Below are 23684 nucleotides of genomic sequence, written 5' to 3'. Positions count from 1 at the left end.
AATAAATTTAATTAAAAAAAAAAAAAAAAAGCAATACAAACTGGAGAAATTGGGACGAAATTTGAAACAAAAAAAAATCAGATATTATCTTACCAAGCAAATGCAGTAAATATTAATATACATATTTCCATTTTCAATTTTTTCTTTTTCTTAAAGTTCATTGGGGTGACGATTGTTAGTAAAGTTACATAGATTTCAGGTGTACAATTCCGTATTACATCATCTATAAATCACAGTGTGTGTTCACCACCCAGAGTCAGTTCTCCTTCTATCACCATATATTTGATCCCCTTTACCCTCATCTCCCACCCCCCAACCCCCTTACCCTCTGGTAACCACTAAACTATTGTCTGTGTCTATGAGTTTTTGTTTCTCATTTGTTTGTCTTCTCTTGTTTTTGGTTCATGTACCACATAGCAGTGAAATCATATGGTTCTCTGTTTTTCCGGTCTGACTTATTTCACTTAGCATTATAATCTCAACATCCATCCATGTTGTCAAAAATGGTCCTATTTCATCTTTTATTACTGCTGAATAGTATTTCATTTTGTATATATACCACAACTTCTTTATCAATTCTTCTATCAAAGGAAACTTTGGTTGTTTCCATGTCTTGGCCACTGTAAATAAAGCTGCAATGAACATTGGAGCACACTTGTCTTTCTGTAGAAATGTTTTCAGATATTTTACGTAGATACCCAGGAGAGGGATTGCTGGGTCATATGGTAATTCTATTTGTAATTTTTTGAGGAACCTCCACACTGCCTTCCATAGTGGCTGCAGCAGTCTGCATTCCCACCAACAGAGTATGAGGGTTCCTTTGTCTCCACAGCCTCTCCAATACTTATTATTTGTCTTGTTGAGGATAGCCATTCTAAATGGTGTGAGGTAACATCTCATTGTGGTTTTGATTTGCATTTCTCTGATGATTAGTGATGTTGATTGAGCATTTTTTCGTATGTCTATCTGCCATTTGTATGTCCTCTTTGGAGAAATGTCTCCTCAGGTCCTCTGTCCATTTTTCAATTGGGTTGTTTGTTTTTTTTTTGTTGAGTTGCATAAGTTCATTGTATATTTTGGATATTAGCCCTTTGTCGGAGGCACTGTTTGCAAAAATCTTTTCCCATTCATTTGGTTGCCTCTTTATTTGTCAATGGTTTCTTTTGCTGTGCAGAAGCTTTTAAGATTGATATAGTCCCATTCATTTATTTTAGCTTTTACTTCCCTTGCCTTTGGAGTCAAATTCATAAAATTGAACCCAAGGTCCATAAGTTTAGTACCTATGTTTTCTTCTGTGCAGTTTATTATTTAAGGTCTTATGCTTAAGTCTTTGATCCATTTTGAATTAATTTAGGTACATGGTGACACATAGCAGGCCAGTTTCATTTTTTGCACATGGCTTTCCAATTCTCCCAGCACCATTTATTAAAGAGGCTGTATTTCTCCATTGTATGGTTTTAGCTTCTTTGTCAAAAATTATCTGTCCATTTTTATGTGGTTTTATTTCTGGTTTCTCAATTCTATTCCATTGGTCTATGTATCCGTTTTTCTGCCAATACCATGCTGCTTTGATTATTGTTGCCCTGTAGTACAAGCTAAAGTCAGGGAGTGTGATACCTCCAGTATTGTTCTTTTTTCTTAAGATTGCTTTGGCTATTCGGGGTCTTTTGTGGTTCCAAACAAATCTGATGATTTTTTTGTTCTATTTCTTTAAAAAATGCCATTGGGATTTTGATGGGGATTGCATTAAATCTGTACATTGCTTTGGGTAATATGGCCATTTTAACTATGTTGATTCTTCCAATCCATGAGCATGGAATGTCTTTCCATTTCTTTGTGTCTTCTTCAGTTTCTTTGAAAAATGTCTTGTAGTTTTTAGCATATAGGTCTTTCACATCCTTGGTTAAGTTTATTCCTAGGTATTTTATTCTTTTTGCTGCAATTGCAAAAGGAATCGTTTTTTTCATTTCTTTTTCGGAGATTTCATTGTTAGTATGTATGAATCCAATGGAATTTTGTACATTGATTTTGTAGCCAGCAACTTTACTGTATTCGTTGATTGTTGCTATCAGCTTTTTGGTGGAATCTTTAGGGTTTTCTATATATAGCATCATGTCATCTGAAAAGAGTGATAATTTAACTTCTTCATTCCCAATTTGGATGCCTTTTATTTCTTTCTCTTGCCTGATTGCTCTGGCGAGGACTTCCAACACTATGTTGAAAAGCAGAGGTGATAGGGGACAGCCCTGTCGTGTTCCTGAACGTAGAGCAAAGGGCTTCAGTTTTTCACCGTTAATTATGAGATTAGCTGAGGGCTTGTCATACATGGCCTTTATTATGTTAAGGAATTTTCCTTCTAGATCTATTTTATTAAGTGTTTTAATAATAAATGGATGTTGTATTTTGTCAAATGCTTTTTCTGCATCAATTGATATAATTATATGATTTTTGTCCTTCATTTTGTTTATGTGATGTATCACATTGATGGATTTGCGGATGTTGAACCATCCTTGTGCCCCGGGGATGAACCCCACTTGGTCGTGATGAATAATTTTTTTAATACATTGTTGCATTCAATTTACTAGAATTTCATTTAGGATTTTTGCATCTGTATTCATCAGAGATATTGGTCTGTAGTTTTCTTTGTGTTGTCCTTACCAGGTTTTGGTATCAGGGTAATGTTGGCCTCATAAAATGAATTAGGGAGCACTGTCTCTTCTCCAATTTTTTGGAAGAGTTTGAGCAGGATTGGTATTAGATCCTCTTTGAAAGTTTGATAGAATTCACTAGTGAAGCCACCTGGTCCCGGATTTGCTTTTGGGAAGGTTTTGGATGACTGATTCAATTTCCTTACTAGTGATTGGTCTGTTTAGATTTTCTAGTTCTTCATGGTTCAGCCTTGGAAGTCTATATGTTTCTAAGAACTTGTCCATTTCTTCTAGGTTATTGAATTTGGTGGCATATAGTTCTTCATAGTATTCTTGGATGATCCTTTGTATTTTTGTGGTGTCCGTGGTAACTTCCCCTTTTTCATTTCTGATTTTTTAAAAAATTTATTGGTTTCAGGTGCGCAAGACAAAGCAATACTTAGACGTTTATCATTTAAATCCCTCACACTGTGTGAACACCCCTCCCCCCATCCACTATCCCTCTGACATCGCACAGAGACATTACGTTTCCACTGTCTCTATTCCTAATGCTGTATTCCACTTCCTGTAACCATATATATATATCTATATATATAGATATAGATATAGATATATGTATATATACATATATATATATATATATATATATATATATATATATATATATATATATATACACACATATACATATACATATAGATAAAATTATAGTTGTAATTCATTATTGTTCCGCTTCAGGTGTACAGTGCAGACATCAGGCATCTACATCATCCCTGAGGTGGTCTCCCAAATGGGACACATGTCCATCGGATACCCTACAAAATCTTTACATTACTGATTACATTCCCCAAATTAATTTTCAAAACCCCGTGGCCATCTTGTGGTTACCGGCTATTTTCTAAACCCCTCACCTTCCCCCTTATCCCCACTCATTGCTGAGTTTGTTAATTAGTGTCTTCTCTCTTTATCTTAGTGAGTCTAACCAAGGGATTTTCAATTTTGTTAATGTTTTCAAAGAACCAGTTCTTTGTCACCTTAATTTTTTCTATTGTGTTTTTGTTCTCTATTTCATTTAGTTCTGCTCTGATTTTTGTTATTTCCTTTCTTCTGCTGATCTTGGGTTTCATTTGTTCTTCTTTTTCTAGTTCTTGAAGGTGTAACGTGAGGGTATTTATTTGGGATTTTTCCTGTTTCTTGAGATAGGCCTGTAATGATATAAATTTCTCCCTTAAAACTGCTTTCGCTGCATCCCAAAAATTTTGGTAGGATGTATTTTCATTGTCATTTGTTTCTACGTATCTTTTGATCTCACCTCTAATTTCTTCTTTGACCTGGTCATTCTTTTAAGAGTACATTGTTAATTCTCCAAGTATTTGTGTTTTTCCTGCTTTCTTTTTGTAATTGACATCCAATTTCAAAGCCTTGTGATCACAGAGTATGTTTAGTATAATTTCAATCTCCTTAAATTGAGGCTAGTTTTGTGTCCCAATATAGGGTCTATCCTTGTGAATGTTCCGTGTACAGTAGAAAAAAATGTGTAGTCTGATGTTTTAGGATGAAGTGCTCTATAAATGTCAATTATGTCCATTTCATCTAATGTGTCATTTAGGGCTGCTGTTTTGTTATTTATTTTCTGCTTGGATGATCTTATCCATAGCTGTCAATGATGTATTTAGGTCACTAGTATAATTGTGTTTTGGTCAATTTCTCCCTTTAGTTCTGTTAGTAGTTGCTTGGTATATTTCGGTGCTCCCTGATTGGGGGCATAAATATTGATGACTGTTATGTCTTCTTGTTGTATAGTCCCCTTTACCATTACAAAATGTCCATCTTTGTCTCTTGTTATCTTTTTCACCCTGAAGTCTGTTTCATCCGATATCAGTAATGCTACACCTGATTTTCTCTGGATACCATTTGCTTGGAGTGTCAATTTCCACCCTTTCACTTTGAGTCTATGCTTGTCCTTGTAGCTGAGATGTGTCTCTTGGAGTCAGCATATGGTTGGGTTTAGTTTTTTGATCCAATCTGCTACTCTGTGCCTTTTTATTGGTGAGTTCAGTCCATTTACACTAAGTGTGATTACTGATATGTGAGGATTTCCTATCATTCTATCTTTAGTTTTCTGGTGAGGCTTTGTCTCCATTGTTTCTGTGCCTTTTTGTTGTTGTCTATTATTTCTGTGTGGTGATATTCTATGATTTTTCCTCTGTTTCTTCTTTTATTACAGTATATATTTCAGTTCTGGATTTTTTTGAGTGGTTACCATTAAGTTTATTTAAAAGAAATTTTGATATTGAGAGTATTCTATTGTCTTCACCATGCTTAATTTCTCCATTCCCATGTTCCCGTTCAGGCCTTCACTCTCCCCCTTTTTATGTTTTGTTTGCCACAAATTGTCCCTGTTGATGGTGGTCAAATAGCCTCCTTCAGTATTTGTTGTAGTGCAAGTCGTGTATTAGAAAATTCCCTCAGCTTCTGTATGTCTGGAAAGGTCTTTATTCTTTCTTCATATCCAAAGGATGTCTTTGCTGGGTATGTTATTCTTGGGTCAAAATTTCTCTCTTTTAATAGTTTGAGTATTTGGTTCTACTCTCTCCTGGCTTGTAGAGTTTCTGCTGAAAAATCTGATAATAATCTAATGGGCTTTCCTTTGTAGGTTACTGTCTTCTTTTCCCTGGCTGCATTGAGGATTCTTTCTTTGTCATTGATTTTTGACAGATTGAATACAGTGTGCCTTGGAGAAGGCCTGTTGGCATTGAGGTAATCAGGTGTTCTATTTGCCTCTTGGATTCGGGATTCCAGTTCTTTCCACAAGTTTGGGAAGTTCTCATTCACTCTTTGTTTGAATACACTCTCTGTTCCCTTCTCTCTTTCTTCCCCTTCTGGTATACCCATTATTCTTACATTGCTCTTTCTGATGGAGTCAGAAAGTTCTTGTAGAGTTCTTCAATTTCCTTTAAGTCTGAAGTCTCTTTCTTCTTCCATCCGTGTCATTTCCAGGTTTCTATCTTTAATGTCACTCTTTCCTCCATCTGGTCAACTCTACTACCTAAGCTGGCTATTTCAGTCTTCATTTCTTCTATTGAGTTCTTAATCTCCAGAAATTCTTTTTTTTTCTGTCTCACAGTGTAGTGTTATGTTTTCTCTGCACTATTCCAGCTTCTCACACAATGCGGTGATTCCATGGAAGGCGGGTTTCTCCTCTGTTAACAGTTAGCCTTGGTCACAAGGTGCCGCATCCGTGTGGAGATTTGGAGAGCTTTTGAGGTTCCAAAGCTCTTCCTGCACCAGATTCAGAGCCTGTGTGTTTCAGCATCTCTGTTTACTCGGCAAGGATCAACCCAAATAAGTGGGGAGAGGGGTCGGGTGGGTTATGAGAAGTGGCCCAGAGCAATGGCAGCAACCACCACCACAGCCGGTCCTGCTTGCACACCTCCCTCCCCTTTGCCAGAAGTAGTTGTGCTGCGAATCTGTGTCTGTGGTCCACAGTTCTCAGAACAGCAAATATTCTGTTCTTTTGATCTGACACTGCTATTGTTCCGCTTCTAGCACTGGGCAGGTGGGGGTGGGGCGAGCTCTTGGAGGGTAGGTGGGGGTGGCTAGTCTCAGTGCCTAAGGCTTCCATTCTCAGCTAGGCAGTGAGGGCTTAAACCACCGTTTTCATCCTTCTTCCCTTAGTGTTTGTTCTGAGTTCTCTGCCATGAGCATTGGGTTCAGCCATGTTCTATGCTGTCCCCTCAGCTCTTTGGGCTATAGACTGAGCCCTAGCAGTCCGAGTTCTTCCCTCTTCCGTAGCTGCTGCAGTTTCGGGATGCAGCAAGCTGGGAGCACCGAGCTAGGTCTGCATCCTGCACCTGTGTGGCTCCGTCTCCGCGCTTCTCCCTTCCCTCCTCCCTTACTCGTGCAATTTGCCCACCTTTAGGTGAATTCAGTAGTGAGCCTCTTTGTCTTGCCTGTCTGCTGTGCAGGGAGTCCTTTGTGGATTTATAGTTGTTCGATTTGTTGTAAGTTCCAGGAGAGATTTCCAGAGGCTCACCTCACGCCACCATTTTGATGAATTCACTGACCTCAATTTTCAATAGTGATGATTTAGTCTGTGATTATAATGTTTTTAATCTGGTTTTTACTTGACAAATATCTTTTAGAATCCTTCCTTTAACATTGTCCTATAAATTTTTCAGGTATACTTATAAGTAAAATTTATCTATAAATTATATATTCACAAATATAATTTCAAATAGTAAATAAGAATAGTAAACATGTCATCCTGTGAATGCACCATAGTGTATGGAAGCATTACCTTATGATTTCCTGTTTTTCATTATTACTTATGATGCTGCTAGAAGAACTTTCTAGAGAAAAAATTATTGTATTTTAGAATTTATTTTTAGACTAGATTCCCAAAGTACTATTCGAATATGGACTCTGGAACCAGGCTGCCTGAATTAAAATCCTTTCTAAAATTCTTTCCAGCTGTGTCACTTCAGGAAAGTTACTTAACCTCTCTGATTCAGTTTCCTCATCTGTAAAGTAGGGATGATAGTTATAATACTTATCTCATAAGGGTGTTATGAGGACTAAAAGAGTAAGTTCATATAGAGCACTTACAATAGTGCCTGAGTCGTATTGGAAATAATACATAAATGTTAGTATTAATAGTTTTGAGCCATGAAATTGCCTAAAACTTAAAAAGGTTTTATGAATGTACATGCCTAGCAGTAAGGTATGTCCATTCTAATTTCAACAGACTGTCACTAGTATTTGGGTATTTTTAGTGTGTGTTATTGTGTGTGTATATTTGTGTTTATGAATTGACAGGTGAAATTTTGTATTTCATTACTGTTTTACAAGAAATTCTTGTTTTCTGAGGATAATTGCCACTGGTAAGTAATGATAATCTTTCTGATTTAATTTAGGGATGCAGAGCTTGTCCGAAGAGTACAAAGGGTGTCAAAAAAAAAAGTATATACATTTTAAGAAAGGAAAAAAAAAACTATTAAAATTGTAATACTCATTGCATCACCATATATTTTATCCATGGAAAGAGAACTGACTCTGGGTGGTGAACAATGTGATATATAGATGGTGTATTACAGAATTGTACACCCGAAATCTATGTAACTTTAGTAACGATTGTCACTCCAATAAATTTTAATAAAAAAATTGTAATACTCAATACATACTGATAAAAAAACATGAATACAAGTCATGTTTGACTTCTGCAATTACAAGAGGTGCTCAAAGTGGTTACCATCAGTGTCCAGATGCTTCTGATTACGGCACACTACTCCTTGAGCAACGTCCACTTGTATACATTTTTTTTTGGCACTCCCGGTATATAAATCTAATGAAATATGCACAATCTTTTTGATTTATTATGAACAAACTTCATTTAAAACTATTAGTTAACACTCGTATGTTTTTTTTAATTCTCACCATGTGTTACAGATGCAATGTGTCGTCCCTGCCAACTAAAATCATATGCTGAAACCTAGTCCCCAATGTGCTGGTATTTGAAAGTGGAGCCTTTGAGAGGTGATTGGGTCATGTGGGTGGAGCGCTCTTGAAAAGGATTGGTGTCTTTATTAAATAAACTCCAGGGAGCTCCTTAGCTCCTGGAGGGCTCATAGGACCCTCTATGAACCAGGGAATAGGCCCTCACTAGACACCAAACTGCTGGCGCCCTTATCTTGAATTTCCCAGCCTTCAGAACTGGGAGAAACATTCACTGTTTAAGCCATCCCGTTTATGGTATTTTTGTTATAGCAGTGTGAATGAACTAAGATACCGTGTCATCTGGTTGTGCTATTCACCTCCAGTCTTTTGCTATCATAACTTTCCTAGTCTGGATTTCAACTTTTACTTCATTTATTTGGTAAACTTATTCAAACATATTTTTCAAAACGGTAGATTAGTGACCTTGCTGATCTAAAAATATCTCTTTTGCTTTCAAACATGAATAATTTAGGTAGACATAAACATTTTTGGTCATTACTTTTGTTCCATTTTCTTCTGGCAGTTATAGTTTCAGAATAGACATCTGAATACAATATAATTTTTATTTCTTTTAAGTCAAAACCTCTCATTTCTCTCTTCCCACTGATTGAATGAATGTAGAATTGCTTGCCATAGAAACTGTAAAATGTTATCAGAAAATACCTTGAAATTTTTGTCTTTCCAATAAATTTTCTGACGTTATTGAGTACTCCAAATTTCCCAATTTTCACTTCTAAATTATTCTATTATATCTGTAACTGTTTCCTGTTGCTTTTTTCCTCAGAAAATGACAATTAATTGAAGGCAAGTTAACCTTAATCTGTCCTCTATAGCCATTATCTTCTCTCATTTTTTGTCTTTTTATTAATTTACTAAATATCTGTGTGGCATTAAAGTTTATCTTGTATCTCACTGTTTCTGTTTTCTGCCATTTTCTGTCTGCTTTTTACTGTTTCAGCATGGTTTAATTTCTATTTCCATGTTCTTATTTTTACAGACTGTTTCCTTAGTTCAATTTACACTCCGTTTATAGTGGCCTTACCTTCTTTATAGTATGGTATTCTATTTTAATACAAACAATCTTCTTTTGATTCTTATTGAGAATATATAACAGATGTTATTAATAAACCAGCGTCATGGAGATTTTCTTCTAACGAGAGGATGCTTTCTCTGCTCCTTCCCATTCTTTGTCTTTCTTTTCCTTAAATAAAGATCTATTGCAGGAAAAGACATACCTCACAACTGTCTTGAGCTAGCTCTGCTTGCCCAGGAGTTGAAGAGCACTTTGATGTTGTATTGCCTGTGGAATTCCTAGGATATAGCAGGTTTTTATAAGTGATAAGTTCTCCTTTCTCTTGACAATTGCCTCCTCTGCCCTCCAGACAAAATGAAGATATAGGGACTGGGTCTGGGCTGAGACAGGTGATACTCAGATGACATTGTAGTACATATCTCAAGCTACTGCAATCTCTACTTAGTTGTAGCAGTATACATATTGAAGTATCATAGAAATAAGGAGAACATTCAAATTAACTCACAACTTTATTCTAAACAAGTTATATCAAAACTCAGGCTTTTTATTTTCTGGTGCATATGAAAAAGACAAAGGAAATAAAAAATAATCAAATACATACTGGAAAGAATTATAAACAATCAGACTTAGAAGATATTAATAGCCTCATTTTACATATTAAGAACAGTCTCTTAAAATATTGAATCATTGTGTTGTACACCTGAAACTAATGTAATGTTGTATGTCAATTATATCTTAATAAAAAGTAGAAGAAATAAAATTGTGAAAATTTACCTAAAAAAAGAACAACCTCTCAAAAAAATTAAAACAGTTGACTAAGGTCACTGAGATAGAAAGTGGTAGAACTAGGATTTTTTCACACACAGTTCTTTAGACTCAAAGTGATTTCTTCTACAATACAAGAAATCTGGAAGGATACTTTTCTGAAATGTTATTTTAAATAAAAATATTCCAGTATCATATACCAAGTGGTATAGTATACTGTTTTATTTTTAAAGAATAATTCTTACAATGAGAAAAGTAACACAAAAGTACACAACCTTTTAGTGAAGGCTGGGCTATCTTTGCATAAAAGGGCAAGCCTGGGAAGTGGAATGAGAACATGAATATATAAGTGCTTTCTGGGTTGAACTGACTGGTTAATGCCATCCATTGTCTTGATTGTCATTAGAGAGGATCTTTAAATTCTCACTAGTTGAAATGCAAAATTGCCAAAGTAAATATACTGCATTCATTTCTAAACTTCTTCAATGTTATTTATGCCTTCATTCATTTCTTACAGAGGTGAAGAAGTTATTCAGGCAGATGAGCATCAACCAAGAAATGGATTTACAAACAAAAGCAGTCAAATGTTCATTAACAAGAAAGAAGATGCCTTTCTACAAAGTATAATGCACTCATACTCCATTTCTAGTAATAAAGTATCTGCAAAGTCATTAATTGATTCAACAAATATTGCCAAATTAAAATTTGGAAGGTTGTTTTGTGAATGTAGAATAGGAGCAAAGGCAGTTTGATTATTTTATGAGATATTTCATCCAAATGATGATGGAGGTAAATTACCCATTGTGCAATCAAATATTTTCCTTTGATCTCATCACAGATGAAGAGTGAAAAATTCTAATTTAAATTCTCTTTTCTCTAGATTATTTATTTTACTATGTTCCAACCTTGTCACAGCTTACAATCTTAAAATACTATGTCAGCTTTTTCCTAATAAGATACAACAGAATAGTTATAACTAATATAATCTGCAATGTTTTCACTCTTTTGTGTTTTTCCTATGAAATATACAGGGCTCACATTTTTTAGGCTGTAGCTTTTTATTTAATTACTAGTTAAACAAAGATATGTTTCCTAATGAAGATGAAAATAAATCCAAGTATACTTACCACATGAAGAATTTTATTCTCTGTTTCATATACAGTACAATCCTGAAAAAAAGGAAGAAAAAACCATAGACATTAGTTTTTCTTTTTTTTTTTAAATCAAGCATCCCTTTTTAAAATACCTTCTTAGGAATTGTACTGCAATTTGAAAAAATTTTGACAATTAAACAGCAAAAGCAGCAATAACAATGGGGAAAAAATCTGGAATGCTAAACACCTAACTATTCATAGTAGTTAGCTCTGATAGTCAGTTACAGGAATATTCTTATTTTTGCTTTAATGTATTTTATAATTTTACTAATTTTAAACACATAATAAAGGACAATATACATTAAATATATGTAGAAACAAATATTGGAAAATTATTCTAACCATTTTCTTTCTTATTAAATTTATTGAGGTGACACTGGTTAAGATTCTATTTGTTTCAAGTATACAATTCTAGACTATATCATCTATATATAGCATTGTGTGTTCACCACCCAAAGTCAAGTCTCCTTCCATCACCATATATTTGACCCCCTTTACTCTTTTCTACTTCCCTTTCACCCACCTTTCCCTCTGGTAATCAACCATACTGTTGTCTGTGTGTATGAGTTTTTTGTTTGTCTCATTTTTTCATTTGTTGCTTTCTGTTTTTTTAAGTTTTATTAAGTTTATTGGGATGACATTGGTTAGTAAAATTATATAGGTTTCAAGTGTTGCTTTCTGTTTTATAGCCCACATATGAGTGAAATCATATGGTTTTTCACTTTTTCTGTCTAACTTATTTCACTTAGCATGCTAACCATTTTCTATCTAAACCCTTACGTGTGATAAATGTATTTTTGTTGAAATATTTCCAACATTTCAAATACTAATTTATTATAGACTGGAAGAGTAAGAAAAACACTGATATTTATTTCCATAGTCATATCAAAATCTCAAATATACTTTTATATTTTCAACTATTGCAAGCTATTAAGCATACTTTACATTATGCATTTAAAATTGATACATGGCACTATTAAATACCAAGTTTATAGTTCTTGCTTAAATGTGAGTCCATGAAATTATAAAAAAAATATTTTAAGCAATTACCATTGTGTTTTATCTGCAACTGCTAGACTTACAATAAGAAGTAATACAGCAAAGTGATCTCTGCTTAGATACTTTGTGTTCCCATGGCTCAGTTTTCTCAAAGAACTTATAAAATGGGCATCATATTAGTAGAAACCCATTAAGAGTGTTGTGAGGATTAAAGGGAAAAATGACATAAATGGCTTAGCATGGTATCTGTCATAGAGTAAATGATTAATATATTTCAACTATGGATTATTATTGTTTTGTTTAAAAATTTTTAAACTCCTTACCTTTACTTCAAAACATAAAGTTAACTAATTATTATTTGCCTATCTAATTTTGAAAAAAATATCCATACGCCACAGTACTGCATATTTTAAGGAATGAAAGTCCTTTTCAATTTTTTCCCCTGAATTTAATTTTAACAAAAAGGAATCTTGTTCTACATAGTTTTTGATAATACTATTTCACCACAATACCTTGTCAGGAGAAATACATATTCTTACCAGGAGCAGAATTTTTTTTTTTTAATTTATTGGGGTGACAATTGTTAGTAAAATTACATAGATTTCAGGTGTACAATTCTATATTACATCATCTATAAATCCCATTGTGTGTCCACCACCCAGAGTCAGTTCTCCTTCCATCACCATATATTTGATCCCCCTTACCCTCATCTCCCACCCCTCCACCCCCCTTACCCTCTGGTAACCACTAAACTATTGTCTGTGTCTATGAGTTTTTGTTTCTCATTTGTTTGTCTTGTTCTTTTGTTGTTTTTGGTTTCTATACCACATATCAGTGAAATCATATGGTTCTCTGCTTTTTCTGTCTGACTTATTTTGCTTAGCATCATACTCTCAAGATCCATCCATGTTGTCACAAATGTTCCTATATCATCTTTTCTTACCGCCGAATAGTATTCCATTGTGTATATATACCACAACTTCTTTATCCATTCATCTATCGTAGGACATTTTGGTTGTTTCCATGTCTTGGCCCTCATAAACAAAGCTGCAATGAACATTGGAGCACACGTGTCTTTATGTATAAATGTTTTCAGATTTTTTTGGGTAGATACAGAGGAGAGGGATTGCTGGGTCATATGGTAATTCTATTCGTAATTTTTTGAGGAACCTCCACACTGCCTTCCATAACGGCAGCACCAGTCTGCATTCCCACCAACAGTGAATGAGGGTTCCTTTTTCCAGGAGCAGAATTTTTAAAGTTAAATTTAGGGCTGATTTATCTCAGTAACTACCGTGTTCCCCCGAAAATAAGACCTAGCCGGACCGTCAGCTCTAATGTGTCTTTTGGAGCAAAAATGAATGTAAGACCAGGCCTTGTTTTAATATAAAATCAGGTATATAATATAATATAATGTAATGTAATATAATATATACTACCGGGTCTTATATTCATTTTTGCTCCAAAAGACACATTACAGCTGATGGTCTGGCTAGGTGTTATTTTCGGGGAAACACTTTCAGGGTAATAAAAGTACTTAAGGATTGGGCCTTACCATTCTGAATGTCTCCTGTGCCAAAGGAGAAATTTATTATAAATATAGTCATAGCTATGTCTATATACTTACATAAAGTCAACTCTTAATAATTAAGTATGAATAATGTGTACAGAGGAGTCAAGGTGTAGACAAATCGTTTATATTTGGCAAGTGCATTTGTACTCTTATCTGAATTTGGAAGAGTCCAATTTTACAAAATTAACTTCAAACACAATTACACTGGGAAGAGATGATTTGGAATAAGCTGGAAAGTCGCCCAGTTTCCCTATGCTGCCTGCCTCTACAACTTGCATCAGCTGTAATGGATGCAAGTTTCATTATTTATGTACCTTCCTAGAATCAGAGAATAGGATTAAATGTTCAAACTTCAAAGGGATTCATTCTCTTCAAAGAAAAAAGTAAATATGATCTAAATGTATATCCTGCTAGTGATATAATAATTACACAGAAAGCAACTATTTCAAGTCGTTTAAAATATAATACTTTACTTGCACATCCCTAGTGTAACATAACACAAAAGAACTGTTAAACAGAATCTTAAACTATTTTCAGCAATCATATTGTTTGTTGGTAGTAGTGCTGTTATTATGTTACTGTTCTGTTGAAAACATTTTATAGGATGAAGCAATTGAACAATTATGTGATACTATCATTCTATTACTCGTGGTGTCATTGATAAATGCTTTTAGCATGGGAGAAAGCAGAGACATATATAAGCAGTAAAAACCCTAGAGTCTCTTGATGTCTTACGTATGTATATATGTGTGTATGTTTTTCTTAGCTCTGCCCATTGAAAAGGCATAGAAACAATGACCAACCTAATGATAAACGAACTTCCCACAGTTAGTGATTTTCAAATGTCATATTCCAGGCCTTCTAGTAAAATGACTGATTCCAGATCTGGGATATGAAATGTACAAGATGAGCTTGGATTATATTGTGACACAAGATAGAAAGAAGCTATTAAAGACTATGAGGATTGTGTCAGTAGGACTCAGAAGTCATCATGCAGAGATTCTCACTGGCCAAAGATGGAGCAATTAAAAAGGTAGTAACTGCAATGGATGAAAACAGCAAATATTATTAAATATTGAATCTATTAATATGTCTGATGCTAAAATTTAAATATACCAAATACATTCAAATATATTTAGCAATAGTTTAATAATAGTGAATATATTAACCTAACATGAAAATGTATAAAAGATATACTTTTTGTCTTGATTCAACAAATATTACAACCAAAATGCCCATCGGTAGATGACTGGATTAAAAAACTGGTATATTCATATAATGGAATATTACTCAGTCATAAAGAAGAATGAAATCTTACCACTTGCAACACTATGGATGGACCAAGAGAACATTATGCTAAGTGAAATAAGTCAGACGGAGAAAGGCAAATACCATATGATCTCACTTATATGTGGAATCTAAAGAATAGAATAAATGAACAAATAAAACAAATAGACTCAGAGATATAAGGGGGAAAAATGAGGTTTGCTAGGTGGGAGAGGGGTTGGGATGAGAGAGAAGGTGAGGGGACTAGAAAGCACAAACTGGTGAGCAGAAGATTGCCATGGGGATACAAAAGACAGTTTGAGGAATATAATCAATAATGTTGTAAAGATTGTGTAGGGTATCTGATGGACACTTGTCTTATTAGGGAGTCCACTTCATGGATGGTGTAGATGCCTGATCACTGCAATGTACACCTGAAGCCGAAGCTGAATAATACTGAATGTCAACTATAATTTAATATATATATAGTCACAGGATGTGGAGTACAGTATAAGGAAGAGAGTCAGAGGAATTGTAACAGCTATATACAATGTCAGGGGTAGTAGATTGGGAGAGGGGGGTTATCACTTTGTGAGGGGGGTAAATATCTATTACATTGTTTTGTACACCTGAAACTAATAAAAATAAACAAACAAAAACAAATACTAATCAACTGTGCTGGGGATATTAAGATGAATAAAACATGGCCCCTGGCTTAGAGAAGTACAGTTTAAGCCAGGCATTCACAGAATTCCAAAGTCTTCGTGTAGTTTTAAGTTTCAGTAAATTTAGAAGTATAAATGCACAAAATTATACAAATCAACATATGAAAGGTCAATTATCTAAATTTTAAAGATATTAACATATTTCTTATTAAAGTTCAACATGACCACTGTGTTGTGCTATATATATTTCTCACGTCAAATTTCAAACTTTGAAAAATTTTTATCAGCTGCTGTTCCTCAGTGACTAAAAGGACTCTATTTGTAATCCTAGCCTTATGATTATTCAAGAATGAAGTACTGATGCATACTTGACAATTTTGACATGAACCCACATGACAAAGTCTAAGGAAGATACATCAGGTGACTGAGGTGCCTGAGTTTTTCCATCGGTCTCACTAGCTGTCACACACAAATATTAAAACTGAAAATTACTATTTGAAATAAACAAAACTGAATGATAAAAGAAATTGAAACAATTTAATTTTCAAATGTTTTTAGCACATTTATACACGTGAAATCATTAAAACTTAAATCTGCACTAAGTCTTTTGGGACACCCACAATTACTATAGTAAAGGTAGGATCACGGCGTTAGAGGAACAGAGGAGGAAACAGCTAACTCTGTCTTAAAAAACAAAATCCAGAAAGGTGGCTTTTAATTCGGTCTTGGAAAAAGTAGATCTTTAGGCAAAAAAAAAGGCATTACTACAAAAGCAATGGAACTATACTCAAACATAATTAAGCTACTGCAGTAATTTTCAGATTTTAGTTCTCTCTCTGTGTGTGTATATCTATATATGTATGTATGTATATATGTATGTAAGAATCACTCGGGGAGTGAGGTAACATGCAGATTCCCAGGTTCATCCCTAGAAATACAGATTTAGTACGTTCATAGTGGGGGCCCCTAAGATTATTTTGATAAAGATGGTACTTTGAGAAACACTTAATCTATTTTATAGGATACCATGTGATAGAAGAATGCCAAACCAAGTCAAACCAAAAATGATCCAATATATAGCATGCATAAAAGAGTAAACATATAAAAATAGTATCTATTGGCTCACCCTACAGTTACGCAGTGCTCAGCTTCTCAGAGCTATGTGTTTTGGTTACACATTCCCCCAGTTAATTGACTGTTATTTTCCTCCTAGTAAACATCTTTCTTTAATAGCTTACTACTTTGAATAACTGCTTCTACTTTACCTTTTTTCAGCCAGATTGGCCTGTTCATTATATAAAGCCAAAGGCTTTCACAAAGGGCAAGACAGAGTATAATAAAAACAAAACAACAAAACAGAACAACAAAAAGTACATATTAACCTACTGCTTTATGTTAGGGAGAAGAACAGAAACTAAATGACTATGTTCTGTTCAGTGAAGCTGTAATTTTATGGAGTTCATTTTATCATGCTAAATATTTAAGCAGCTTTAGGTACTTCGGGGATTCATCTTATTAGTAAGTTTTTTTTATTTCCCTCAAAGTGAGATTTAAAAATATTTGCTTCTTAAGTGTGGGTTTTATTAATACTTAGGGCCAAATCTTTCCCGAAAAGACCACACCCCAAATTCTAAAAAGAAAATAGCACTGAATATGGAGAAATCTGCATTTTATGATCCTATTCATGCTACGGAAAGGTACCCCTCTGACGTTCTAGTTATTTTTAGGTTAGGATTAAATTTAGATTTTAAAAATTGGATTTAGAGCTATGTCACTATATACTCCTAGGAATTCTCTTCAATAGCTCACAGTCTTTTACTGTACATGCAAAATAACACTTGCATTTTTGCTTTATCCTTTTCCATATAATGCTTCTACAAAATGTAATGTACTTTTAAGTGCACCAAATTCCTAGAAGACAATATTCATAAAAATGAGGAATGTTTCTTCAATTTTGCTCACTTTCTTAGAAAAGTAAGTATATACAGAAACAGTCTCCAATAGATGAGCTATGTACCCACACAGAATCAATATTTTTTTGGTGAAACAATGATGTAATTGCTGCACTGAGGAAAATACATAGAAAAATTTCTATACTATATGTTACCATTGATGCTCCATACTTTGCCAACAAGTTTTAAGCACCTGGGCATCATAGTACTCAGTACAAGTAATTTTTCTCATCAACTGTGTATTTATATATATATATATATATATATATATATATATATATATATTCATATGTTAATAACACTGAATAATAGAGAATGAAGAGAAATAACTTATGCCTCTAGTGCTATACACAATTATATTTTATGGAACTTTATAATTATAAATGCTATAAATTTTTTTTCTTTTCTTTTTTTAAATTTAGTAGGGTGACAATTGTTAGTAAAATTACATAGATTTCAGGTGTACAATTCTTTATTACATCATCTATAAATCCCATTGTGTGTTCACCACCCAGAGTCAGTTCTCCTTCCATCACCATATATTTGATGCCCCTTACCCTCATCTACCACCCCCTCCACCTTTACCCTCTGGTAACCACTAAACTATTGTCTGTGTCTATGAGTTTTTGTTTCTCATTTGTTTGTCTTGTTCTTTTGTTGTTTTTGGTTTATATACCACATATCAGTGAAATCATATGGTTCTCTGCTTTTTCTGTCTGACTTATTTCGCTTAGCATTATACTCTCAAGATCCATCCATGTTGTCACAAATGTTCCTATATCATCTTTTCTTACCGCTGAATAGTATTCCATGGTGTATATATACCACAACTTCTTTATCCATTAATCTATCGAAGGACATTTTGGTTGTTTCCATGTCTTGGCCACCGTATACAAAGCTGCAATGAACATTGGAGCACACGTGTCTTTATGTATAAATGTTTTCAGATTTTTTGGGTAGATACCCAGGAGAGGGATTGCTGGATCATACAGTAATTCTATTCGTAATTCTTTGAGGAACCTCCACACTGCCTTCCATAGCGGCTGCACCAGTCTGCATTCCCACCAACAGTGGATGAGGGTTCCTTTTTCTCCACAGCCTCTCCAACACTTGTTACTATTTGTCTTGTTGATGATAGCCATTCTGACTGGGGTGAGGTGCTATCTCATTGTGTTTTTTATTTGCATTTCTCTGATGATTAGTGATGTTGAGCATTTTTTCATATGTCTATATGCCATTTGTATGTCCTCTTTGGAGAAATGTCTCTTCAGTTCCTCTGCCCATTTTTCAATAGTGTTGTTTGTTTTTTTGTTGTTGAGTTTCATGAGTTCCTTGTATATTTTGGATATTAGCCCCTTATCAGAGGCACTGTTTGCAAAAATCTTCTCCCATTCAGTTGGTTGCCTCTTCATTTTGTCGATGTTTTCTTTTGCTGTGCAGAAGCTTGTAAGTTTCATATAGTCCCATTTGTTTATTTAGTTTTTACTTCCATTACCTTTGGAGTCAAATTCATAAAATGCTCTTTGAACCCAAGGTCCATGAGTTTACTACCTATGTTTTCTTCTATGCAGTTTGTTTCAGGTCTTATGCTTAACTCTTTGATCCATTTTGAATTAATTTTGGTACATGGTGACAGATAACTGTCCAGTTTCATTCTTTTGCACGTGGCTATCCAATTCTCCCAGCACCATTTATTGAAGAGGCTGTCTTTCCTCCATTGTATGTTTTTAGCCTTTTTGTCAAAAATTGTCTGTCCATATATATGTGGTTTTATTTCTGGGTTCTCAATTCTATTCCATTGGTCTATGTATCTGTTTTCTGCCAATACCATGCTGTTTTTATTATTGTAGCCCTGTAATACAAGCTAAAGTCAGGGAGTGTGATACCTCCACAGTATTGTTCTTTTTTCTCAAGATTGCTTTGGCTATTCAGGGTCTTTTGTGGTTCCAAACAAATCTGATGATTTTTTGTTCTATCTTTAAAAAATGCCATTGGGATTTTGATGGGGATTGCATTAAATCTGTATATTGCTTTGGGTAATATGGCCATTTTAACTATGTTGATTCTTCCAATCCATGAGCACGGAATGTCTTTCCATTTCTTTGTGTCTTCTTCAATTTCTTTCAAAAATGTCTTATAGTTTTCAGCATATAGGTCTTTCACATCCTTGGTTAAGTTTATTCCTAGGTATTTTATTCTTTTTGCTGCAATTGCAAAAGGAATTGGTTTTTGTATTTCTTTTTCTGAGATTTCATTGTTAGTATACAGGAAAGCAATGGACTTTTGTACGTTGATTTTGTAGCCAGCAACTGTACTGTATTCGTTGATTGTTTCTAATAGCTTTTTGGTGGAGTCTTTAGGGTTTTCTATATATAGCATCATGTCATCTGCAAAGAGTGATAATTTAACTACTTCATTCCAAATTTGTTTGAATATATTCTGTGTTCCCTTCTCTCTTTCTTCTCCTTCTGGTATGCCCATTATCCTCATATTGCTCTTTCTGATGGAGTCAGAAAGTTCTTGTAGAGTTCCTTCATGTCTTTTAAGTCTCAAGTCTCTATCTTCTTCCATCTGTGTAATTTCCAAGTTTCTATGTTTGATGTCACTGATTTTTTCCTCCATCTGGTCAACTCTACTACCTAAGCTGGTTATTTCATTCGTAATTTGTTCTATTGAGTCCTTAATCTCCAGAAATTCGATTTGGTTCTTTTTCAAAATTTCAGTCTCTTTCGTAAAATGCTCATGCTGTTCTTTGCTTGTGTTTCTGAGTTCATTAAACTCCCTTTCTGTGTTTTCTTGCATCTCGTTGAGTTTTTTCAGAACTGCAATCTTGAATTATCTGTCATTTAAGTCACATATTTCCATATCTTTAAGTTCCTTTTCTGGAGACTTTTCACTTTCTTTCTGAGCTGTCTTGTTGCCTTGGTTATTCATGGCAATTACTGATTTACTATTTCTCTTCCTAGACATCTACAGGAGTGGCTTCTGCAACAGGTTGATAGGAAGAGGTCTTTCTTTTGTTTTCCAGTACTTGTTGGTAGAATGTTTTATTTTTTTCTCTGACTGCAGACTTTTTTTTTCTCTCTCACATGGTAGTGCTATGTTTTCTCTGCACTATTCCAGCTTCTCACACAATGGGGGGATTCCCTGGGAATCTGTTAATAGTTTGCCGGTGTCACATGGCGCAGTGTCCTGGTGGGTATGAAGAGAGCTTTTGAAGTTCCAAAGCTCTTCCTGCAGCAGATTCAGAGCCCGTGTGTTTCAACAGTTCTGTTTACTGCTGCAGGGATCCGTGAGTTGTGAGAGGTGGCCCAGAGCAATGGCGGCGACCACCACCACAGCCAGACCTGCTTCCACAGCTCCCTCCCCTTTGCCGGAACTAGTTGGACTGCAAATCTGTGTCTGTGGACCACAGTTCTCAGAACAGCAAATATTCTGTTCTTTTGATCTGACACTGCTACTGTTCCGCTTCTAGCACTGGGTAGGTGGGGGGCGGGGCGAGCTCTGGGAGGGTAGGGAGGGGGCGGCTAGTCTCAGTGCCTAAGGCTTACGTTCTCTGCTTGGCAGTGAGGGCTTAAACCACCATTTTCAGCCTTCTTCCCTCAGTCTTTATTCCGAGGTCTCTGCCGTGAGCCTTGGGTTCAGCCGTGTTATATGCTGCCCCCTCAGCCCTCTGGGCCATAAAGGGAACCCTAGCAGTCCGAGTTCTTCTCTCTCCCGCAGCTGCGGTAGTTCCGGGATGCAGTGAGCTTGGAGCACTGAGTTAGGTCTGCGACCTGCGCCCGCAAGGCTCCGTCTCCACACTTCTCCCTTCCCTCCTCCCCCCGCTCGTGCAATTCGCCCACCTGTAGGTGAATTCAGTAGTGGGCCTCTTCGTCTTGCCTGTCTGCTGTGCAGGGAGTCCTTTGTGGAGTTATTGTTGTTCGATTAGTTGTAAATTCCAGGGGAGCTTTACAGAGCCTCACCTGATGCCACCATTTTGATTACGTGTCTATAAATTTTCATTTGTCACTTTTTAGTGTATATACCATACTTGTACAAACAACATAAAAATATTGTTTTGCTTACAAGTAGTATGTATAAAATGCACCTATGCAAATCTTTGATAATGGTACCTTCATACCAAATACTTCATATATTCTATTAGTAAGCTATCAAAGTATCTTCATATGCTTATGATTAATTTGCATAATGTGTTAGTGTTACATATTCATTCATTCATTCATTCGCTGAAGTCACAATTCCATTCACCAGGTCTTTTTTTTTGGCATCTTCTAAATGCAATTCACTGTCAGGCACTATTGAGTGATCAAAGATAAATTAAACTTGGTCATTGGCCATCATTAATTCATTAATTAGAGGAAGAAAAAACATTCAACTAATACAAAGTAGACAAGAGAAATGCTAATAGAAGGTCCCATAGAAAAAGTGATAAATTCTGACTTGTCAATTCTGGAATGACCTTATGGAGATGGTGTTTTAGCTGGTCTTAAACAGCTTTTAAATCTGGAAACTGGGGATCCACGGGGAAAGACCATTTTATTTTTTTTAATTTATTGGGGTGACAACTGTTAGTAAAATTTCATAGATTTCAGGTGTACAATTCTGTATCACATCATCCATAAATCCCATTGTATGTTCACCACCCAGAGTCAGTTCTCCTTCCATCACCATATATTTGATCCCCCTTACCCTCTTCTCCCACCCCCCACCCCCCTTACCCTCTGGTAACCACTAAACTATTGTCTGTGAAAAGACCATTTTAGATTGTGCAAACACACAGACAAAGGCACAATCAAGAGAAAGGAGACCAAGCTGGTTAGAGTATAAGTGGAGTGCATGTAGTGGGAAAGCAAGCCTAGAAAATAATATGGGATTATACTGTGGACAGCAGCCAATGCTAGGCTGAGGAATGTTCTGTTTTGTTTTGAGGGGAATACAATTTTTATTTTTCTGTAACAATCTATTTTGAAGCCTCATTCCAACAGCGTAGGAAAAACTTATCTCAATTGACATTTTCTCGTGACTTTCCATCACGAGGGGTTGGAGTCAGTGTAGCTTACCTAGTGCCATAGTTGGTGTGTAACAGCAATGTGAATGGTTAGTATTTGTGTTGGGGGAAGAGGGTGGGAGTGGAGTTCAAACTCTCTGTTCTAGCGAACAACTCCTATAGCTATCTCTTTGTTCCTTTTCCCATGGTTCCTTTCCTCTTGTTCTTTTCCTTTAGTTACAAGAGTAACTTTGATGCCATGTCTCAGTCAGAGAATACCTGCAGAGCTGTGTTATATTCTGAGACATACCATGCAAACATTTTATCTCTAGGGGAGATGGAAAAATGTGCGCTTTACTCCGATACAAGGGAATATTCACAGATGTCTGAGTATGGGAAGTATGTAACTGAATGTATGTTGTATGAAAATGATGGGGAAGAATTTATAGATTTGGAAGGGGGAAAAACTGGAGGCATGGACATCAGTCAGAATATTCTTTCAATAGAAAATGTGTATGCAATCAGGGCTTGAACTGAGGTTACGGTGGTAGAAGGGGAGATGAGGAGAGGTGGATGACATACATTCAGCCAGGAATGAGAAATGGGTGACTTATTCATTAGATACAGAGAATAATGGGGAAGGAAAAGTTAAACATTACTGCTGGAATTCAAGCTTCAACAAATGGGTGCATGACATAGTAGAGATGGTAGGAGGAGAGCATGTGGAAAGAAGAAAATAATTATATTTTGGGCGTGTGAAATTAGAAGTGGTGAGACACAGGATGTACTGTATTATACAAAGCTGTCCAGCAAGCAGCTGAAAAAGCTGAATTGGGTCTAAAAAGAGTCAGATCTCAGAGATATTTACATTGAAGTGACAGTTAAAAGTACAATGGAAAAAATAAACATTGAATTCATAAAAAAGAATATGCATAGTGACAAGACAGCTGAGGAAAAAAGTTTAGACAATGCTTGTGTTTAGGAGACAGGTGGAGGAAGAATTCATTGTGTGTCCAGGAGTAAATGGAGAAAGTGGTGTTACAGGATGTATCTAATAAAACTAAGCAATAATAGAACTACAATAATATGTTCTATGTCTGTGCTGCCTAATTCAAGTCATTAGACATATGTGGCTGTTGAGCA

General features: G+C 35.3%; 1 protein-coding gene across 6 annotated transcripts in view; it reads right to left on the bottom strand.

Annotated features, from left to right (window-relative positions):
• The window catches only part of CNKSR2 (connector enhancer of kinase suppressor of Ras 2), a 287389-nt gene that overhangs the window by 170699 nt on the left and 93006 nt on the right, over positions 1–23684 (bottom strand). For all 6 annotated transcript variants that reach the window (XM_019755412.3, XM_019755413.3, XM_019755415.3 and 3 more), the window contains exon 5: positions 11070–11111. In XM_019755412.3, coding sequence (XP_019610971.1) covers positions 11070–11111 — 42 coding nt within the window. The remainder of the gene's footprint in view (positions 1–11069; positions 11112–23684) is intronic.

This window comes from Rhinolophus sinicus, chromosome 18 (genome assembly GCF_057876585.1).
Source record: "Rhinolophus sinicus isolate RSI-liver-muscle chromosome 18, RSI-T2T, whole genome shotgun sequence".
Lineage (NCBI taxonomy): Eukaryota > Metazoa > Chordata > Mammalia > Chiroptera > Rhinolophidae > Rhinolophus > Rhinolophus sinicus.
Note: the sequence above shows the minus strand (reverse complement) of the source record. Positions and strands in the feature narration are given on the sequence as shown.